This window comes from Protopterus annectens, chromosome 5.part0, assembly GCF_019279795.1.
Source record: "Protopterus annectens isolate FY-2018-M chromosome 5.part0, PAN1.0, whole genome shotgun sequence".
Classification (NCBI taxonomy): Eukaryota; Metazoa; Chordata; order Ceratodontiformes; family Protopteridae; genus Protopterus; species Protopterus annectens.
In genome coordinates, this window is record NC_056735.1 from 119,549,455 (window position 1) to 119,572,972 (window position 23,518).

General features: G+C 37.7%; 1 protein-coding gene across 1 annotated transcript in view; it reads left to right on the plus strand.

Annotated features, from left to right (window-relative positions):
• Positions 1-23,518, plus strand: part of OCA2 (OCA2 melanosomal transmembrane protein) — a 1,553,018-nt gene that overhangs the window by 441,536 nt on the left and 1,087,964 nt on the right. The window contains exon 10 of the mRNA XM_044071808.1: positions 13,668-13,792. Coding sequence (XP_043927743.1) covers positions 13,668-13,792 — 125 coding nt within the window. The remainder of the gene's footprint in view (positions 1-13,667; positions 13,793-23,518) is intronic.

Here is a 23,518-nt window from a genome sequence, read left to right on the forward strand (position 1 = left end):
AGTGCTTATATACTGGAGAAACAAAAAAGGCAATGGCTCTTTTGTCTGTAGCAAAATTGAACTAGTCCAGGCTAGCTGAGGTGCTTCAGTAAGAGGTATATACTTACTGAACCCTGTAGAGAATAAGGTTTTGCAGAAGACATACTAGTTTATTACAGATGATAGTCAGTAAGAAAGCTGCTAGGGCCCTATGTATACTTTTTATCTCATTTTATTTGAGTTTTATTCATCGATAAACATCATTATATTTGATTTATATCAACTTCTGATTGCAAAACTATCTGGCCAGCATACCTCTCAACTGTTCAGATTTTCACAGAATGTCCAGATTTTTGCTTCATACTTTTGGTCTACTCCTCATGAAGTGTGTGATTTTCTGGCAAATGACTGAGGATTAAAGTCATTAAATAATTACATGCATTTGGGCTTCAGACTTTTTATCATTCAGAAAATGCAAGCTAGCACAAATACTGTTATTCTATCTACTTGTTAGGTTTATGAGTAATATTTAATATCTGTCTCTATTTTTTGGGCCATTGTACCCATTACATTTGGCTGTGTCCAGATTTCTTGCGCTAACAGGTTGAGAGGCAGTGGTGGTTCTGTAATAATTAGCAGGTCTTGAATTTTCAGGTGATTTGTCTTTCAGAAGAACATGGAGTGTTAGAGCCATGGCTGATTAAACAAAGTGGCATGCTTTTATTTATCATTAATGAATATGATGCAGAAGTGTTCTGCTGTGTCTCATGGCTATAAAATGTAACTGTTCTTTTCTTCATTTTGAGGTCATACGTAATCCATTACCTTTTGTTTTTGTTCTGACTAGCTTGTGCCACCAATGATTTTGGCCTCCAGTTTAGGCTTGCAGTGCTTATGTCTGCTGCAGTACAGAGTAAAGGTGGGGGATGCACAGGTCAGGGACACTATTTTTTTTTTCAGATCACCAAAGTGGAGCATTTTCTTTAATGGAACTGGGATTTTGCATGGCAAAACCATACCTACAACCAATGTAAAGGATTGAATTTCATTTTTTTGTCAAAAATAAAAGCTCACTCTTGTAGAGTTTGACATTTCTGTCATTCCATGTGGTTTAAAGTGCTTGAGACACAAAATAATTTTTGGAAAGTATTAGAGGAAAATCTGAGGGCATTTGCCATTTTTCATTTTTTTTCATGGAAAACAATTTCCCATACAGGGACCATCCTGCATAGAGAGTAATAGATTGTAACTCTAATACATATTCATCAGTTTCTGCATAAAGTGCACACAGGTACAGCTCACAGGTTCGTAGGTCCATAGGAGATCACTAGGCTAATGGCTTAAAATCCCTTACAAGCCTAGCCAATATAACCTGATTTTACCTAATATATGGCACCTAGGGGCAATGATGGCATGGGTTTGTGCTATGCTTTGAGTATATTATAGATTGCCCCAGCCCTAAGGGACATAGGTGCTACTCCAGATGTGAATTTGCGATTCCTTATCCAGTGATCCCCATTGCTTTTGAAGAGGACCAGGGAAGAGCTCTGCTTAATGTGAACAGGAAACCGTACTTGTATGTTAATACCATAAACCTGGTGGTTGGTTTTCTGAATATATATCTTCAAGTGAATTATTTTAATGAATCTTTTGCCGCATTTCAAGAATACTTCCTGATTAACCCTGTTTTTGTCTCCTTAATTTTGCCAAATGATATGAGTGCAGAAATGGAATTATATGCATAAAAGTAGATGAATAGATTAAGAGAAGTTAAAGAAAGCATGTCTGATCTATAGAGCATGTGAACAAATACTGATGATAAATCATTTGTTGCAGAACGAGCAGCATTAACTAGAATGTGTATCTGAAGTTACACACATTGTTGCCCAGTTTTTACTTGTGATTTCAGTTTTGATTACAGAGAGACAGTTAATGGTTACTTTAGTAACAGCTGCCTAAAATAAATGTGGAAGAAAGCTTTATAAAGAGAAAAGTTGTACTCAATGCAGCTTCATTATTAGGATGGCAAAAATGAAATGCCCATATTTTCTGGGCCACTGTAGATGTCATTTCAAATAATTAACTATTTGCATCTCAGCACTTTCTTTAGGGTTCCCCTTTATTTAGAATGCTGTGAGCAAATTAGGAAGACAAAATTAAATATTTTAATAAAAACAGGGTACAACAAGTAAGTCCATTGCATCCATCTATGCCTATGAGTCACATCCGGCCATCCACTGAGTTCAGAAGGTGGGAGGGGGGGAAACAGAAGTAAATTGCCACACCTTTCTTTCACATCACACTTGCATGCACACCCATGGACAGTTAAGAAGTCGTCATCTTACTATTTACCCACTGCAAAAGACTGCAGCTACATTACGTTATTGGTTATAAAAATACATTACAAAGAAATGTGTAGCTATGCCAGCAAGGGGCAAACAGGCCTTACAAGTGTGCTTTTGGCAGCTAATCCTTTGCTGGATCTCTCTCATAATCCCTTTTATTCTGTCCCATGCTGATTTAAAGCTTTCTTTTGTGCAGAGTTTTGTAATACCATTCTGTTGTCCTTCATATTCGCATCACCCTTTCTATGAATTAGTGATATTCCTGTTCTGAATCCATATATCCCTTCATGCCGCTTGTGTTCAGGGAAATGCTGTTTGTGTGTGTACATATGTAAACTTGCTTAAGTTACTCCTCAAGAATCACACATTCATTCAAGGAAGACGTTCTGTATTTATTTGTGCCTGCTGTTGTCTGTTTTGTAATCATTTCCTTAGCCTCTGCTACACATCATATCACGTGAGCTGCTGTAAGTCTGTATGTCCATTTATTTATATCGGCTATAACTATACTCACTTTAGACCTGCCTGAGGTAACTACATAAATTCGTGATTGACCAACCAATTCATTGCTCCCTGTAGCCCACAAAGCTCAGAAATCAGTATCTATTCCTGCTTAAACATCACACACCAGAGTCCAGCAGAAAATTAGGTATTTGTTTTTGATTTAGTATCTTACATTGCTTTATTCTTTAGAAATAACCCAAGAATGGGTGTCGGTGTCACTGGATTAACCCACATTTGGTGTGGTTGGATGACAAGGATGAAGCCCAAATGATTAAACAAAGCCAACTGGGAGTAGGTCCTGTGATACCCATACACAGGAGTGGATTATTGCTATTATATAATAACATTATTTGACAACTTAATTGCTCACCTTTCTTGAATAATATCTTTATATAATGGCCCTTTAGTGCTCTTCTGCCTTTTTCTTAATCTGTAGTGTGCATGTTTAAGATACTATACCCTCACACTTACACAGTTCAGTGTTAGGAAGGTGCTAGAGAAGAGAGCTTTTCCAAGAGAGTTTGCATATTTATCTGCATCTCTTCTTTTTCTCGTTTATTTATGTGTGTGTGTGTGTGTTTGTGTGATGTCTCACATTATCAGAACTGTTAGATTTATGAGGATATTTAAAATTTTTCAATGAACAGGGCAAATATAGGAGAAAAATGAAGGATTCTCTGCAAAAGTCTGGAGAGCTGAGAGGTAAGGTTAACAGCCGTACTATCAATCAAGCTACTGGTAACCATACCTTTCTACTATCCAGAGTTTCGCAGCACTTCATGAGTTTTTACATATTTTGATTTGTCTCTCATGAAATATGTGTAGATAGTTTAATTTAGGATATCTCCATGGAAAGAATGGTCACTCAGCAATACTTTAGCGGCCGGACTTAGGATATGCTTGTTGTACAACAGGCATGCCAATTGGAGTTCCAATCTGAGTAAATGCTTTTGAATGCTATTGGCCATTTATTGTATATGTTTAGCTATGCTAACTTCTGATTTATGTCCAGTAAAACTGCTTTACTTATTGATTCTAACAATGCCTTACTACTAAATATCATTTTTGCAGATGCACCGTTAACAGATATATGTGTCTGGCAAAAAGCTGTGGGGTCTCTTTAGTGGGCTTAGTGTTTTTTTTTTTTTTTATGAACAGATAATAATGTTTCATTGGACAAGTTGTTAGTGATACCGGTCTGCTCCACTTTGAAGAGTTGGTACCATGAACTCTCCTTTTATTTTCCTGCTTTGCAGTACCATCAAATTACAATATGAGATTGACTGATGATACTTTTATTCATTCTATGGAAAAGGAATAAAAGTGTTGGGAACATGATATTGATTGCTAATAATTGTATTCCTTTTATGTAGAATGTGGCAGCCAACCATAAAGTACAATACAATGTATGACATGTCCAGAGAATGGATTTCATTGTGAGGATGGGAATGCTATTATTCAGTGGAAAAAAGTAGTGTAATTGGAGTCTGCTATGAAGAGACATTGAGAATGTTTATTGACTGAAATTCAACAATTCAGAATATGTGCAGTTCTTTTACTGAATGATGAACTGTCACATAGCCATGTCAGAAGGAATCAGCATGGATGAGCAGTTTAGGTATCTCCTCGGGCATGTTTACTGAAAAGACTTATTTACATACACTGAATACAAGACCAGAATCACCGCACAGAATGCTGTGTAGTAACATTTTGACAGGATAATTGCATTTACCAGATATATAAGGTCTGGAACTCTGTAATGATTTTCTGCACTACTGAAGTGCAGAGCTCAGAGCTGATTATGTTTATAAATATTTTCTGTCTGTGTGTATTTTCTGCTGCATAAATTGCTAGCCAGTTTTCCACTGCCACTGTCTTAAAACTATTCCTGAAGGGCAGTTCCATGCCATTTAAGTCTGATCACTGAAACAGTTATGCAGCAGGTTTGTAAAGGTAATTCAAATGTCCACACTAACTTTTTAAAATGAGCCTAGTCTATTCTACTTTAATCCCCATCACAGTTTCATATAGTAGATACATTAGTCTGAAATTAAACACCATAGCACCTATTATGTAACACAATATATTATTTAAACACAAGACATCTTTCTTAAATTAATATGTATGACATAGGCAATCATACATTTCTATAAATGAAAACAAACCATATTGACATAATTTTAGTTGCAAGCATTTTACATCACAAACTATACTGACATGATTTTAGTTGCAAACATTATACATGACTTATAATCTATCCAGTCATTGTTAGTCAGCCATTACATGGCTCATTCACATCCTGCCTTCTTTTAAACATTCTTCCTCCTCTGCATGTAATGTTCCCACAATTCCCAGTTTTCCTATGTAATTTGCTCCTACCCTTTTCTAAAGATCCGAGTTCCAGTTGTTTTATACCTGTTATATTCACTCCTTCTAGTAAAGCTGGTTTAGACTTTGATTTCCATTTTCTAGTAACTGCTTTTTTGACAGCCACCATAATTAGACTCGGCAAGGCCTTTCTGTGTCTAGGCAATTCCAGTTCTGTATCATTGCTCAAGAAATCATTTCCCTAGTTACGTCAGTTTGCTCACTTTCTGATAGACTTGCCTGCAGGGAATCTTTAAAGTCTGCCAACTCATTACACTCCCAGAAAATATGTTCCCAGTTACCTCTTTCTTCCCTATTACGCCATTTGCTGTCTATCCGAGGAAAGATTATTTGGAGTCTACTTGGGGTATAAAAATATCTACGTAAATTCTTTCAAGCAAAGATGCTAAATCTTCTAGAATTTTTGCATATTTGGGAGACATATATGTATCCCTCATTGTTTCTTTGCGAATTGCTTATCCCGTTTCTCTTCCCAGTCCTTTCTAACTTGCTGTGATTGATTCTTGCAGTTATCATGCAATATTTTGAATGCTCTACTAATTATTCCTTACTTAATGGCAACTTCTGTTCTTGATTCTACTAAAAGCTCAAACAGTCTTCTTCTTCTTTCGGCTGCTCCCGTTAGGGGTCGTCACAGAAGATCAACTGTTTCCATTTCTTCCTGTCCTCTGCATCTTGCTCTGTCACACCAACCACCTGCATGTCCTCTCTCACCACATCCATAAACCTTATCTTTGGCCTTTCTCTTTTCCTGTTACCTGGTAGCTTCATCCTTAGCATCTTTTTCCCAATATACTCTGCATCCCTCCTCAGCACATGTCCAAACCAATGTAATCTTGCCTCTCTGGCTTTGTCTCCAAACCTTCCAACCTGGGCTGAGCCTCTAATATACTTATTCGTAATCCTGTCCATCCTCATCACACGCAGTGCAAATCTTAACATCTTCAACTCTGCCACGTCAAGCTCTGATTCCTGCCTTTTTGTCAATACCACTGTCTCCAACCTATATAACATAGCTGGTCTCACTACCCTCTTGTAGACATTCCCTTTCACTCTTACTGGTACTCGTCTGTCACAAATCACTCCTGACACTCTTCTCCACCCACTCCATCCTGCCTGTACTCTCTTCTTCACCTCTCTTTCACACTCACCATTACTCTGAACTGTTGATCCCAAGTACTTAAACTCATCCACCTTCGCCACCTCTACTCCCTGCATCCTCACCATTCCTCTACCCTCCCTCTCATTCACACACATATATTCTGTCTTAGTCCTGCTGACCTTCATTCCTCTTCTCTAGAGCATATCTCCACCTCTCCAGGGTCTCCTCCACCTGTTCCCTACTCTCACTACAGATCACAATGTCATCTGCAAACATCATAGTCCACGGGGACTCCTGTCTGATCTTGTCTGTCAACCTGTCCATCACCATTGCAAATAAGAAAGGGCTCAGAGCTGGTCCTTGATGTAATCCCACCTCCACCTTAAACACATCCGTCACTCCCACCGCAGACCTCACTGCTGTCACATTACCCTCATACATATCATGTACCACTCTTACATACTTCTCTGATACTCCCAACTTCCTCATACAATACCACAACTCCTCTCTAGGCACCCTGTCATATGCTTTCTCTAAATCCACAAAGACACAATGCAACTCCTTCTGACCTTCTCTGTACTTCTCCAACAACACTCTCAGAGCAGACATCACATCTGTAGTGCTCTTTCCTGGCATGAAACCATACTGCTGACTCACTACTCACTTTCAAAGATTTCATTAAACAATCTAGTTAAAAACTCCACTGCCATTTTACCTAAACACCTCCATGCTTCCACAGGTATGTCATCTGGACTAAACATACTCTTCATAGCTATCCTTACTTCTTCCTTGATAATCCACTGCACTTCATGATTCACTATCCCTACATTATCCAACCTTCTCTCCCTCTCATTCTCTTCATTCATCAACCCTTCAAAGTACTCTTTCCATCTGCTCAACACACTCTCCTCACTTGTGAGTATGTTTCCCTCATTATCCTTTATCACCCTTACCTGCTGCACATCTTTACTAGCTCGGTCTCCCTTTCTATCCAATTGGTACAGGTCCTTTACTCCCTCCTTAGTGTCCAACCTTTTATACAACTCTTCATATGCCTTATCCTTAGCCTTCGCCACCTCTCTCTTTGCCATGCACCTCATCTCCTTATACTCTTCTCTACTTTCTTCATCTCTCTGACAATCCCACTTCTTCTTTGCCAACCTCTTTCTCTGTATACTCTCCTGTACTTCTTCATTCCACCACCAGGTCTTCTTGTCCTCCTTCCTCTTTCCAGATGTCACACCAAGCACCTTTCTAGCCATCTCTCTTACTAGCTCTGCTGTAGTTACCCAGCTATTCGGTAACTCTTCACTGCCACCCAGTGCCTGTCTTAACTCTTCCCTGAACATCACCTGACAATTACCCTTTTTCAATTTCCACCATTTGATACTTGGTGCTGCCCTCACACTCATCCTCCTCTTCTTGATCACCAATGTCATCCTACAAACCACCATCCTATGCTGCCTAACTACACTTTCCCCTGCCACCACTTTACAGTCTCCAATTTCCTTCAGATTGGCCCTTCTACATAACATATAATCCACCTGTGCGCATCTTCCTCCACTCTTGTATGTCACCCTATGTGCCTCCCTCTTGTTAAAAATACGTATTCATCACAGCCATGTCCATCCTTTTCACAAAATCCACTACCATCTGACCTTCTGCATTCCTTTGCTTAACACCATACCTACCCATTACTTCCTCATCCCCTCTGTTCCCTTCACCAACATGCCCAAACAGTGCTGGCCTTTAATTTAGGGCCCTCCTATTTCTTTCTCTTTGCCTATACTCTGAATCAATCCTTGATAGGGAAAGCAATTTTTAGCTTGCAGTCCAAATAAATTATTGGCCTCTTCCCATTCTATTACCTTTCCCTGTCTACTTATTTGCTCCCAATACCTTGTTTCTTTTGCCAGTTTTCTCCAATAAATTGCATATCCCTCTTGTCTAGTGTCCATATCACTAATTGCAGACAGGTAAGTGTAACTACTTTATTGAGGCTCATTTCTATATATGCTTTTTGCTCCTCTGCCATGATGACCAATAATCATGCCCAGATGGATTTGCCACATTCATTCTCTAGCAATGTGACTCCCCCATACTTCAGACCCACTAGGGCAAGAACCATTTGGAGGGGCTGTCTTCCAGGCACATATCAGGATACCTGTGTTCTTGCTGGCATCCCAGTAATATGAGCATTATCTTATATTAAGACTTCATATGATACAAATTCCATTACATTTTTAAGGTGCAAAGCTAGACTAGTGCCATGTTTTGTATATCATTAAATAAAGAATAGTTTATGTATACTCTGTACCATTTCAGTGTAGCATTTGTTAACTTTTATGTTGTTATACTATGGCTACAGTGTAGCAAGTGTTATAGGTTTATAGATTAGTACTAGGCTAGCTGCCCTTGTGGGTCATTTTAAGCCTAGCCAGTTACCACATATGAGAAACAAACTTTGTACCTTGTGTCTGAAAGGTGCACTTTAACCATTATGCCAACCTCCCTATATGTTTTATGTTGTGATACTATGGCTACAAAGTAGCATATATTACCTATTTTGTTATTATACTATGGCTGCAATGTAGCATGTATTAGCTTTATGTTGTTATACTATGGCTATAATGTAGCATGCATTACCTTTTATGTTGTTATACTATGGCTATAATGTAGCATGCATTACCTTTTATGTTGTTATACTATGGCTATAATGTAGCCTGCATTACCTTTTATGTTGTTATACTATGGCTATAATGTAGTATGCATTGCCTTTTATGTTGTTATACTATGGCCACAATGTAGCATGTGTTAGCTTTTATGTTATTATACTATGGCTACTTTCAAGCCTTGGGAGTAAAGTTATTTTTTAGATGCCTGCCATATTTACTAAGCTACGCCAATTGGAAATCATCATTTTTCCTTGGAGCACATTTAACATCTCTCTCGAGGAAGGAGCTTTTTTAAATATTGCTGTTTCTGTTTGGAATACCTTTCTGCAGGATGTCTGAACATCAGAGACTATCCTGTCCTATCCTGTCCATCTTTAATGAATAAACTCCAACACCATCTCAGTAAAGGATAGAAATGCACACGCATTCAAGAAAATGGCTCTTTTCTGTGGTCAGTTTGAAAGAAAATAAAAATGACTGTACAATCTGATGATGACGTTCTAGTACATTCTACTGTGAAATATACCTTATTTTTGCTAGTGGCTGTGAATTTTCCATGTGTAACCTGAATGGACTGCTTTTTGCAATGTGCCTCTTGTTATATGTGTTTTTGTAATGTGCCTCTTGTTATATGTGTTTTTGCAATGTGCCTCTTGTTATATGTGTTTTTGTAATGTGCCTCTTGTTATACGTGGTTTTGTAATGTGCCTCTTATTATATGTGTTTTTGCAATGTGCCTCTTATTATATGTGTTTTTGTAATGTGCTTCTTGTTATATGTGTTTTTGCAATGTGCCTCTTATTATATGTGTTTTTGTAATGTGCCTCTTGTTATATGTGTTTTTGTAATGTGCCTCTTGTTATATGTGTTTTTGCAATGTACCTCTTGTTATATGTGTTTTTGTAATGTGCCTCTTGTTATATGTGTTTTTGCAATGTGCTCTTGTTATATGTGTTTTTGCAATGTGCCTCTTGTTATATGTGTTTTTGTAATGTGCCTCTTGTTATATGTGTTTTTGTAATGTACCTCTTGTTATATGTGTTTTTGCAATGTGCCTCTTATTATATGTGTTTTTGTAATGTGCCTCTTGTTATATGTGTTTTTGTAATGTGCCTCTTGTTATATGTGTTTTTGTAATGTGCCTCTTGTTATATGTGTTTTTGCAATGTACCTCTTGTTATATGTGTTTTTGTAATGTGCCTCTTGTTATATGTGTTTTTGCAATGTACCTCTTGTTATATGTGTTTTTGCAATGTGCCTCTTATTATATGTGTTTTTGTAATGTGCCTCTTGTTATATGTGTTTTTGTAATGTGCCTCTTGTTATATGTGTTTTTGCAATGTGCCTCTTGTAATATGTGTTTTTGTAATGTGCTTTTCTTGATTGACTATGCTTGTTTCTCTTACTTGCAGCCTCTTGTATATACTATGCATTATGAGTTTTTGTTTGACTGTAATTAATTGTTCTTGCTTTTGGCTCAGGTCTTGGCTGAAAAGAGTCTAAGGACCAGTGGGCTTAACTGTTTAATAAGGAATAAATAAAAGCATAAAATACATGTCTTCGTTTCATTTTTTTCTTCAACAGATGTTTTTTAAAAGAGATCTCTCCTTAATCCTTTTCTGAACAAAGACCTTTTCTTCACTGGAGTTTTCAGGAAAACAAAAGGAACAAAATAAACAAAAAGGCCCCCTAAGGTTATTAGCATAGTAATCACATATGAACCTATATGAAAAGCTATGATAATTTGGTGTGTTATTCAAAAAAAAAAAGTGCCTTGTTTCTTTTGCCTGTTTTCTCCAATAAATTGCAGACCCTCTTGTCTAGTGTCCGTATCACTAATTGCAGACAGGTAAGTGTAACTACTGTATTGAGGCTCATTTCTATATATGCTTTTTGCTCCTCTGCCATGATGGCCAATAATCATACCCAGATGGATTTGCCACATTCATTCTCTAACGATGTGACACCCCCATACTTCAGACCCATTAGTGCAAGAACCATTTGGAGGGGCTGTCTTCCAGGCAGATATCAGGATACCTGTGTTCTTGCTAGCATCCCAGTAATATGAGCATTATCTTATCATAGTAATCACCTATGAACCTATATGAAAAGCTATGATAATTTGGTGTGTTATTCAAATAAAAAAAGTGCTCCTTGACATAAATCTGACACCAATAGCTGCAATTCTCAGAACTTCTAATCTTCCAACACATTAAATATGATCACTTACAAAACAGTGTATATCAAAACATAGTGTAATACTGTTAGTACAGCTTTTTGTATCCCAATACCCCTATGACTTATTTATACTGAAATTGCTATATCTATTTGAATTCTCAAACACATAACAAGATGGTTATAACAAGAGATACAATCATAATACTCTATATTGTGTTAGAATAGGATTTTAGATTTTTGGGACCAAGAAAGGAAAATGCTGCAGAAATACATTTTAGTGAATTAGAGTAAATTTCAAGTCACATGGAGAATGTAATGGACTTTAGTTCTAGGGAATGTGTTACCATTGCCTACAGACATTTTCAGTGACCCAGATTTAATAGTTTAGATTACTGTACCAGTCTGGAATCTAGTTTATAGGATAATGGGTCGAGTTATTATCAGAGCAATACAGTAACGCTGTACTCTGCATGCATGCATTTTGTTTTGCTCTGAAATCTCCTAAGGTGCTAGTTAAACATATTGCTAAACCTGGCAAGTTAGACTCCCATGTTGGGATTAGTATACCTTCTAGAGCAGTGATACTGAACTTTTGGGTTTGGCATGTCAGAAGCTCCTGGCACAAAATAGTTCAGTGCACTTCATATGAGTAATGGATGCAAAAGCAGTGTCTTTGGTAACTCGGGTGTTGGTGATCAGTGGCAAAGATTGTGGCGTGTGTTACCTTTGACACGTGTGTCACAGGTTTGTCATCACTGTTCTACAGAGTCGATAGCTGTCACTAGTAGGGTGACATGATTTGTTTCCATTATTATAAACAAAAGTACTGTTAACTTTTCAGATGTACATTACATCCAGGCTCTGTGTCCTGTGATGCCTGCTTTATGCTTATTGGTTTGTATACTTTGTCTTCATAAGGCAGGGTTAGGTGAGATTTCATCTAGGTAGTGACAAGAATGATTGTGGAAAGATCATTCGGCAGTGAGGTCTGAAAAACAATTGCCACAAATGCTAATAGATCAAGTTATATACAAGGGTTAGTATCACTGTTGTCCCAGATAGTCAGAAAATATTAAATTAAGATGTCAAGTTAAATTTTTTTAAAATATTTAAATTGCCATTCAGAGTAATTTCATTAACAATTTAAAGCCATCTTTTTCATCCCTGGAAGAGGGGTTAAGATAGTGCTTCTCTTTGGTACATCTGAAATTCTCTTATTTCTGCTATTCAGATACTTTACTAAATTAAAACAGCTCACTTCTTCAGCAGTGTCACTTATTTTTATGACTGCTTATCTGTGCTATAGAAAAGCTGCTACTGTCACCATTTGAATCACCTGTCACTTTACATTTTCATCCCATGGCATTTGTTTTATCTGTTTCTCCCTTATATCATTGCATCTACTAAAAACTACATAGTCTGCACAGTAGTAACTACCTGAGACCTGACATTCTGTTATACAATGGATATATTCAAATTTCTCTTGTGTGTGTTTTACCCTGATCATTACTCCTGAAAGTTCATTTAGGACCATACCCAGGTGAAGTGTTATCCACACCTGTTGTTCAGTGGCATTGATCACTGGGTTAATATGACTGCAACGCAACAGTTTATTGGCAACACAAATGACAAATTTTATTGATAAACTCTTGAAAATGTATTTTGGCGACAGTAGTGGGTAATTGTTTATTTCTGCATTTCTGTGAGTATGCTGTTACAGTAAGGTGGGACTTGTGCATTTAATTTTCTGCTGAACCTGTCACAATAACATTGATTGTTGAAGTGTAGATTTATTAAAAGCAACAGGGGAAAAGGATGGATGTATCACTTCTGTGAGCTGAAAGTAACAGCTAGTATGATATTTACAATCTTCTTTGTTGAGCTATGAATAGATTGATAGATGCTGTCAAAATCACTGGACCAGCTTATTTTATTTCATTACAGCTGATTTACAATTGCAGTCATGATATACATATTCTGTTTACTTTTGACTTTGTAAGATCATATTTAAATTCAGAAAAATGCAGAAATCATATAACCTTTTTAAGTTGTACCTCTAACTAATGAGCCTTGTGTGCATTTATGAGGCAATTGATCTGAAATATTCATGCTTGGGTGATTTCCAAATCTGTGATACTGCTGTGTTGTGGTTTGTCTTTTTTAACTGGTCTGCTGTAATCTAGCATACAGATTAATAAGAACTCATGGTTACTGTGTCTGTGATAATTCAAATTAGATTTATAAATCTTAAAAGTCAGTACTTGGTACAAAATTAAGACTCTAAAAGTGTTTTGAATATGAAGTGCTCCTGTATTTTTATTTCTTCTGACCAGTGAATCATTCTCTTAATAAAACAGAATTCCTTCATCATAGTAAACTAACGCTATCTCAACTAGGGAGGCCTTGTAGCATTTGCTGTGCTATTTGATCCTGCCCTTTTCTACATTTAATTTTGTTTTTGCCATTGTAATGTGACTGATTCTTTTTATCCCTTAGGCTTATCAGCTTTCTCGAGGAAGAGTGTGGGCCATGATTATAATTCTCTGCCTCATAGCTGCGATACTTTCAGCGTTCCTAGATAATGTCACAACTATGCTGCTTTTCACTCCAGTAACCATAAGGTAACAACATTTGCCTTATCTGACAGGTCTGAGCATCAAGAAAGTGTGAAAATTCAAATGATTAGTAACACAACAAAACAGCGGTTATTTGTGCTTCTTCTGCATAATGCCTTGACTATTTGAAATGCCTGTGGTTCTGCTGCCTGTATTTTCATATTTAGAGGGTTGGATTTTGTATACATACAGCACAGGTTGTACTAAGCTCTTCTCAGGGTATCGCAAAGTATTTTGTAATTAGCAATCTGATGTTTATGAGCTGCATAAAATTATATTTTTATATTAACAGGGCATGTGTATGCAGGTGGCTTTCCATAAACATAAAACTTCTCATATCAGAGAAGGGGTGTTGTGGTAACTGTTAGCACTTCCCCCAGTTCAGTGCCTCTCTCCTATCTTCTTTGACAGGCATGCTTGACTGTCATGGGTCTTTTTTCATGCAATCCATCTCTTTGCTAGGTGTCCTCATTTCTTCTTTCTTATTTCCTGTCACTCCCAATTCTCCTTCACTGGATCATATTTTGCTTTCTTGCACGTGTCTGAACCACAGTAATCTGTTTTGTTTGACCTTCTCTGGAACTGGGACTGCTTTGGCTTCTGATGTTTATTGTCATCATTTCTTTATTGGTCTCACAGTGTGTATCCTACCACATATCTCAGGCAAATTATCTCCATCACCTCTAGCTTCCTTAATTGTTCTTCCTTTACTGTCCAGGTTTTGGTACCATGCAGAAATACTGGTTGCAGCACTGTTTGTATACCTTATTTTACAGCTTCTTTGGCATTCTTCTGTCATACACTACTCCTGACACTCTGTGCCAGTTGGCTGAACTGTCTCTGATTCTGGCTTTGACCTCCTCATTCAGCCTTCCCTTCTCCTCAACCACCCCTCCCAGTTACTTGAAGCTGTTAACATGTTCCACTATTTTCCACTCCTGTCTTAAATTTCATCTTCTTCTGATTTTACCCATTTGCTGCCATTACAACTGTCTTCTATACAGTCAGTTTCATCTCATGTGCCCCGAGTTTTGCATTACATTCCGCTATAATTTGTTTATCATTCACCCTGTTCAGCATTTTCATTTGATACCCTGTACTGTTCACAGCTATGAATGAACCTTTTGTTCTTGTACATTGTCAATAGAATGCTTATTCTTCAGTCATCTGGAATATGCCTTTCTCTTCATATTGCTCTGAGTACCCTCTGCAGCCATTTCTCTCCAGGCATACCCAATATCTCAATCACATCTGCGGTGACCTCATCTTGGCCTGCTTCTTTCACTGACTTCATTTTCCTTAGTGCTGTCCTTGCTTCTTCTAGGCTGGGCTCTTCCTCCTCTTTCATTGTAGGTTGGATCTTGGGTAGCACATTTTCTGTGGGGTTTTCTTCATTTAAAAGTACTCCTCCTATCTGTCTTTGATGCCTTTCAGACTAGTGAATATTTTGTTGCTGGCATCCATTATGAAGGATGTCTGATGACTATCATATTTATCTTTCTGTCTTTGCCTTGCAACCTGATAGAGCTTCTTCATGCCATCTGCTGAGTCTCTTTCCAGAAGCTGGTAGAGTACCTCTGATGCCTTGTTCTTTGCTATTATGTCTGCTCTCTTAGTCTATTGTTTAGCTATTAATATTCCTTCTTAGCCCTGTCCATCTTTTCTGTCCTCCACTTTTTCTTGAACTCTTTCTTTCTTTTGAAATCTTCTTGGACCTCTGCAAGTCATCCTCAGCTTTTCTTATGCACTTTATTTTCATACCAGAGGCTCGGCTGCATATCTGTTCTACAGTCCTCACACATGCTGTTTTTAGACACTGCCATTCTTTTACAACTCCACCTCTTTCCCCTTATTCCTGAGGTGCTAAAGCTCTGAGTGATTCCTTGAACTCTTGTGCTTTCTGTCCAAGTCAATTGCCAGATCTTCAGCCTAATCTCTGTTGACCTTTGAAATCTTCTCTGACCACAACCTGTAGCTAAATGTGACCACCAGTGGTTTATGTTTTGGGACAACTGTTTCACTGGAGATGACTTTGCAATCTCTGAGTCTAATCCATTGTCCTTTACTTACTAAGATGCAGCCTAACTGGGCTGCATGTTGGTTAGTATTCTATGAGATCTTGTGATTGTCTGTCTTGCTCAACCATATGTTGGCTATCATCAAGCTATTTGCCAGACAGAAATCTAGAATGGAATCACCTTCCTCCTTCTTTATTCCTGTTGCCCCAACCATGTGAGTGACCCATGCAGTCGACATATCCTGTTCTGTCTGTTCAGATTTGAGCATTCATGTCCCCATTATCAACACCAACTCATATTGTTTTTTTCTTGTTTTTTTTAATACTGAATTTTATTTGTTTCACAAGAACTGTTACAAACAAACAAGCAAATAAACAAACAAACAAGAGCTACATTAACATAATTAGAGGATAAAATAACTAAACAATAACTCATGATAAACTATGCGCATCATATAGTACATGCTCTACCATATCCAAATGTCCCTATAAAACCAAACAATTAACAATAAACCAGTCATTTATTTGTGAGACTTAGCTTAAAATTCTCTCCAAATAGTACCTAGAGCTCTATATCAGCTCTCTTCTTCATCCCAAGCTACACCTAGATCCTTGAAGTCCTCCAATAAGGCTTTTCCATTCTATTAGTATGTAAGATATGGCTGGCAAATCCTTAAATGAATATAAAATGCTATTCAGATGCAGCTGTATAGATTGAACAAAACCCCATATGGACATACTACCGGGAGACTTCAGTATCCGGCACAGTAAAATTTCAAAGTGCTGGCTAATACCCATACCACCTGTAATTCTGGTGCAGATCTTTTCTTATCAATTGGAAGGATGCAAAATAGCTAAAACTTCTACTTTCTCCTTAGGAGAGTCTCAAACATCCTTTCAGTCAATTCCTGTACACAGCATCAATAAGGCTGAATGATGGGACATTACAGGAGCATATGGAGATTATCTGCTCTGATTTGGTGGCACCTCTAACACTCAATGCCTTCTTCAGAATTATTATTGTTAGCACACCTAGAGGGTGTGAGGTTCTACCCTAAATAAAAATCTCAATTGTTGATCTTTGTATTAAGACCACCAATTTAAGGATGTTGGGGCCCTCCATACCTGTACCTCTCAGTTGTTAATAATTTCATCTTCTTCTTCAGACTGACCCTCTTCTGCCAAGAAATCATTCTGCTTTTATCAACAACCAATATTCTATCCTTCTTCCATATCTCCTTCAGTCATGCATAAACTAGCCAGTCATATTCTTGCAATCTAAAAGTTTTTTTGCAGTTTGGTAAACTCTAGCATAACATTTGGTTGTTGACCTGTCTAAATTTGTGCCCAGGATCTGACTTCTTGAGACTCCCAAAATTCCCTGTCCCTTTTAGCCACACAGATACACACATACACAAACCCACAGGTGTGTCCAGAGTGTATAAATTGGACCTGTTTCTCTATGCAAATCCCCAAATTCCAAAATATTCTTCATAAAGTAAAGCCTGCTCCTTTACATTCCATCCTCTGTTCCCTGAATGTGACTTTCAGCCATTGTTTTAGTTTACATTTAGACCAACTCATATTGTCCTACGTTATCTTGAAGGTCCTGCAACTGCTGTCTGAATGTATTCTTTTCCTTACTATCACAACCCTGCTGTGGGGCTCAGGCTCAGATTATGAATGCTGACCTACAGCAGGCTGTGGTCTAATTTACATGAGTCTATCACTAATTCTGATGAAATCCCTTAGTATCTTCTGAAGACTCTCCCTCATCACAACTCCTTCACTATTTTGAATCTGTCCTCCCCTTGAGTAGTAGACTCTGCATCTCAAACCAAGTGGCTTTGCTGTACTGCCCCTTCATCTTGTCTCTTGGACACATTGGACATCCAGCCTCATCTTTACCATCATTTCATTCACTTCCAAGTTGTGTATCATCAGTGAATGTATATATTGATGTAACAGTACTTAGTTCATGTTTGGTAGGTTGATTGGTTTTACTTCCAGCGTTCCAGACAATGGCCAGCCAGTTGCTTATTGACCCAGGGCTGTTGGGTTTTGTAGCAGGCACATACTGGTCACTAGAGGCACTTAGATCCTCTCCCACTATTAGCAAGGGTTCCTGACTCAGGTCAGAGTGGGTAAGATCCTCAACTTGCATATCACAGCTAAATACCCAGTTTTGGCAACATTAGTCAACTTGACCAAATCATCTTGAAACAAATTTTACACCACTGAGTACCTAGCTTTGACATGGCTTGCAGTCTGTCATCCATGTTTTCCTTTCTAGAGGATACTGTGCACCACAGTTGATACTTAAAGTGGTTGGTTGACACAACTGCCCCCCCCCATAATCACCATTGAAAGTCTATCTGCTTCCCACAACTACATTAAATTTGGGGTGAGTGAGATGGAAACACCCAGAATGTTTTTGAGAGGTGGGAGAAACCCCACAGATATATAAGGAGAACATACAGACTTCATACAGGCATTAGTCAGTGGTCAGGATTGAATCTTAAACCTTTTGCATGGGAGCAGAAGACGTTAATAATTATGCTGAATATACCACCTTGCCAGCTGTGCCAAGAAGACATCAAACAAAGCTAATAAACTCCAAAATATGACTTTTATTGCTTTAAGGATGTTAAGTGAAGTTGATGTGCTGCTTCATATCTATTCCCGTCTGATTTCTAAGTAATATTGTTTCTTAACAAAATGAAAATGTAAAACAATATAGCCACTGAATAAAACACGGTTGAAGTCAGCAAAATAAATAAACAGGTGTAAAACAAAATAAAACATTTAATCACAATAAGAATAAATCACAACAAGAATAGATACAGGTGGGCACTTTCACATACAGCTTTTTCATACCTTTTATAACCATTAATTAAGACAGCCTATTTAAATGACAACTTAATCAGGCTTAAACAATCATTATCACTATAGCATCCATAATTAATTATACAGTCTTACATCAGCTTTTAAACAAGTGGCTTTATGTCGGTTCCTTCATAAAGTCAAAGCAGCATAATAAAATCAAATGCCACACAATAAATTTATAAATATACAAAATGCATAAACAACAATAAATAACCTCATAGTAATGTAGAAAAATAGCTGTAAAATCAATTCCTGATATCACATTTTTTTCAGTACAGGTTTTAAAGAAGCTATTTCATTTAAACTTCTACCTTGGTCCACCCATAAGCTAATTTTTCATCTGATCTCTCTATTCTGGGAAATATTCCTGATATCACCATGCCATGCACTGGGTAAAATCCTGTAAATAACCATAAATTTAAACATATGCATCCCACCACAGCTCGAAACATGTTCTGGGAATGCATTATTCAGAGAGCCGATCTGTATATTATAAAGATGTTTCCTCATATGATCTCTACACATACGGTCATTTTTTCTGAAATAAAATGAACAATACTGCACTCAATGGGCCAAATAAACCACATGTTGAGTGTTACAATCTGCATCAACAGTAAGTTTTCACTTGTATCACATAAAGCTTTTATTTCTTTTATGTGGATTTTAAAAATTCGGCTCTGTGGCACTATTGAAGGAGGCAAATGTCACATATCATCTCTGCTTACTTTTTTTTGCCCTTACACTCAGGCAGCTATCAACTCATTCTGTTGCCAGCATGACATGTTGGGTCTTCCTGCCTCTCCTAATCTCCACCATACCTGCTCCATTACGGTTGGGGCCGACAAGGATCATTAGGGTGCTCTGTGACCACGTCATTCTTTCTGCTGTGGAGGCTAATAATGACCTACCCTCATTTTGCCTCCTCTTCTATGTTTCTCCATCATGTCTGAGATCTAGTCTATTTTATGGGTCATGCCTTTCCATAGGAAATGTCTAGACAAATGCCCTTCCACCCTGCCAGTGCCTCAGGTGCACAAACTGCTAATCAAACCCAGATCATCTAGGCCATTGTTAGGGTTTTATTCCTCTATGTCAGGGTGCTGGCCCATGTCTGCTTACTTTTGATGTGTTTATTTTGATTGGGGCTATAGGTGGAGCGCTAGCCCCTCCTCCCCACACACACACACACACACACACACACACACACACACACACACACACTGTTTGACCTATCATTGTAGTTCAATATACACAGGAAGCATGAGAAAATGTTGATGTATATAGTCTGTTCCCTTTCTCCACAGTTTTGGAGCCACGGAGTTAGTGTCTTTAAGTAAAAAGGGTGATAAGTGATTGGCCTTTGCTGATTCTACTTGGCTGTGAGATTGTGGAATTCATATATTTAAGTTTTGGATTTGGTTGAGAGGCTCTCCCCACAGTAAGTGTTATCTATGTTTTGCTGTTGTTTTGAATTAAATCTCTTTGTCCCATTAGGTTGTACAGTTTCAGTACTTTTGTTTTCTTTGGATGGGATTTGTTCCTGGGGGGGCTTTTATGTCACAATGCAGATCAATGCATAATAATGCTATGTCCACATTTTTGGTTGAAATTCCTTTAACTACCTGTGGTAGTACCACTTAACAGAGTTGAATTGTGACTATACTAGTCCTGGTAAAATTACTGTATGGGATTTTATTTTTTTTAAGGCATTAAATAGTAGTCTTGTAATATAGTGATAGACCACAGCCTGACTCGATCTTAAGAAAGTATTTTGCTTACAACCTTATTTTAAAAGTATTTATTGACAAATTATTTTTTAAGACATTAAATAGCAATCATGTAGTATAATGACAGACTGCCATCTGTCTTGATCTTAAGAAAACTATTTTACTTGAGACCTTATTTTAAAAGTATTTGTGGTATAGTAATTATTGAAAAATATTCCAGAGTAACTACATGCTTAACTATACTGCAAGACATACATAAAGTATATAGTCTATATTCTACATTTACTTATTCCCTGGTGTTTTAGTTTACATCCCATTTAACATTTCTTGATTGTCTGACTGGAGTATTCTCATAATATTTCAAACAAATTAATTCACTGAACATATAAAGGGGGAAATGGCTGCATTTAGAATTCCATTGTCAGTCTGAATGCATTATAATAATTGTCTTATTCAAAAAGGAGACATTCTTTTCATTACTGTGACCAATGAACCATTGCGTATTTTAACATTCAGTTTTAATACCCATGCAGACTCTTTTCTGCAGCATCATTTATAAATCTGCAGGGAAGATATCCTTGTCATCTTCTGCTGGAAATCCATTGTATTCTCTGCAGATTTACTGCCAGGCACTTATTGCTTAGTTCTCGAGTCGGATCTCTTCGCCCAGCACTGAAACATGACAAGTATCTTTCCGTGTAAATTAAACACCTGTAGAGAAGAAGGCAGGGAAATGGAACTGAATAAAGTAATGAACTTAAACCACAGAGTACTAGATAAGATTTAAGATGAATTAAGACATCAGATAATATTTGATTTTGACCTACGTACAAAATGCATAGTTTTTTTTTAGCACTGGGTAATATATAAATACTTTAGTTATCTTGTAATACTTTTTTAGCTAAGCCCAGAAATAAATTTATAGCACTAATATTCAGACACAGTGGTTTATAATCAGTGGTAATGGTTTTGCAACTGGGCATTGGGTCTGGTCGCTAAGTACCTATATGATGCCATGCAGTAAGCTGCATTTTTAATAGGATCTTGAACTAACATAGAACAGATTTTTCCCACTAGTATATGTACTGGAAGTGAATTTTCTTATCACCTTAAGAAAGAAATGGCATCTGTGTCCACTTTCTTAACTTTCTGTTTGTAGCACCCCATTTTTATACTTTTTTTTTTCTTTTTACCTTGTCAAAGTAATCCTTATAAACATCTGAAGCAAATCAGAGATAGCAACCAATATGAGTCTGTATTCCTTGGGAATAACATGACCTCAGAAGTCTGGCTTGTTACATAATTTTGATCTGGTGTAAAATGACGATAGAAATCTTTGAAATCTGCTTCTACATAGTTCATTGTAGTTTTGAAAAATGGATCTCTCTCAGGGACTTCAGGTGGTTTACATATTTCATGATAACTCTTAGTCTCCATGTTGCATAATCAAACATTTGAAATGCTGATTAAGACATTATTTTTCTTATGCTAAGAACTCTCTTACTCTGGTGGTTTTGAGTAGCAGATTCTTGTTTGTACTCTCTTACTCTGGTGGTTTTGAGTAGCAGATTCTTGTTTGTGAATACTGTAACACACTAGCTTCCTATTACACATGTTGCTAATGTCATTGTAGTGCATAGGGCACTATGATTGCACTCCAAATGTATGGGGAAATAAGCTTTATTGAGTACTTTTCTGACACAGGAAAGAGAGAAAAGCAAACAAACTGAAGCACAAGAGGTGAATCCTGATAACTAAGTGGAGAATGCATAAGTGAGTTATGATCGAGGCCTTCTCTGTAGTACATGGCACTGATGTGCCAGTAGTTATGCAGACAAAAAAGTATAGGAGCACAAAGTATTTTACAACTTTGAAAGCTGTAATGCATTTCAAGTTGACACACACACACACACACACACACACACACACACACACACACACACACACACACACACACACACACACACACACATACAAAAGAAGTGTGACAGTCAGAAGCGATTTATAGTTTTTAAAGCTGTTTTAGCTTCTCACCACTGATATTCATCATTCCCACTGCTGCAGTAGCCCTTAGTCTATAGTCATCATTCCCACTGCTGCAGTAGCCCTTAGTCTATAGTCATCATTCCCACTGCTGCAGTAGCCCTTAGTCTATATCCATCATTCCCACTGCTGCAGTAGCCCTTAGACTATATTCATCATTCCCACTGCTGCAGTAGCCCTTAGTCTATATTCATCATTCCCACTGCTGCAGTAGCCCTTAGTCTATATTCATCATTCCCACTGCTGCAGTAGCCCTTAGTCTATATTCATCATTCCCACTACTGCAGTAGCCCTTAGTCTATAGTCATCATTCCCACTGCTGCAGTAGCCCTTAGTCTATATTCATCATTCCCACTGCTGCAGTAGCCCTTAGTCTATATTCATCATTCCCACTGCTGCAGTAGCCCTTAGTCTATATTCATCATTCCCACTGCTGCAGTAGCCCTTAGTCTATATTCATCATTCCCACTGCTGCAGTAGCCCTTAGTCTATATTCATCATTCCCACTGCTGCAGTAGCCCTTAGTCTATATTCATCATTCCCACTGCTGCAGTAGCCCTTAGTCTATATTCATCATTCCCACTGCTGCAGTAGCCCTTAGTCTATATAGGTTGTTTCCCTGCCTGGAAACACTAACTGTCCAGCTCCAAAATGCTCTGCCCCCGCCTTCACTCTGACCTCTGATGGAAGCTTTTTTCCGTACTTTCTTGCCATCTCGAGAAGAAGCAACTCTTAGGTTTCTCAGGAGCAGCAATCAGCCTAGTGTTTTGTTTCTAGAAGATAAGTCCTCAAGAGGGAACTCCTCCACTAAGAAAGTATTGCTCTTTTAAGAAAATTAGCAATTAATCTGTTATGTGATGAAAACATAGTATTTCTCCTTTAAGAAATCTGGTATTGTTTCATAATATTGAAGTTACCTGTTAGAGACCAGTAATTTGGATTTATAGTGTTTGGTAGTTGTTACTTTCGTGTTGGTACCCGAATAAACGAGTCTTCGTGGGTTCTGTTTAAGCAGCTTTATTCTATACAAACACATTAATGTAAAGGCTAAATAACTTA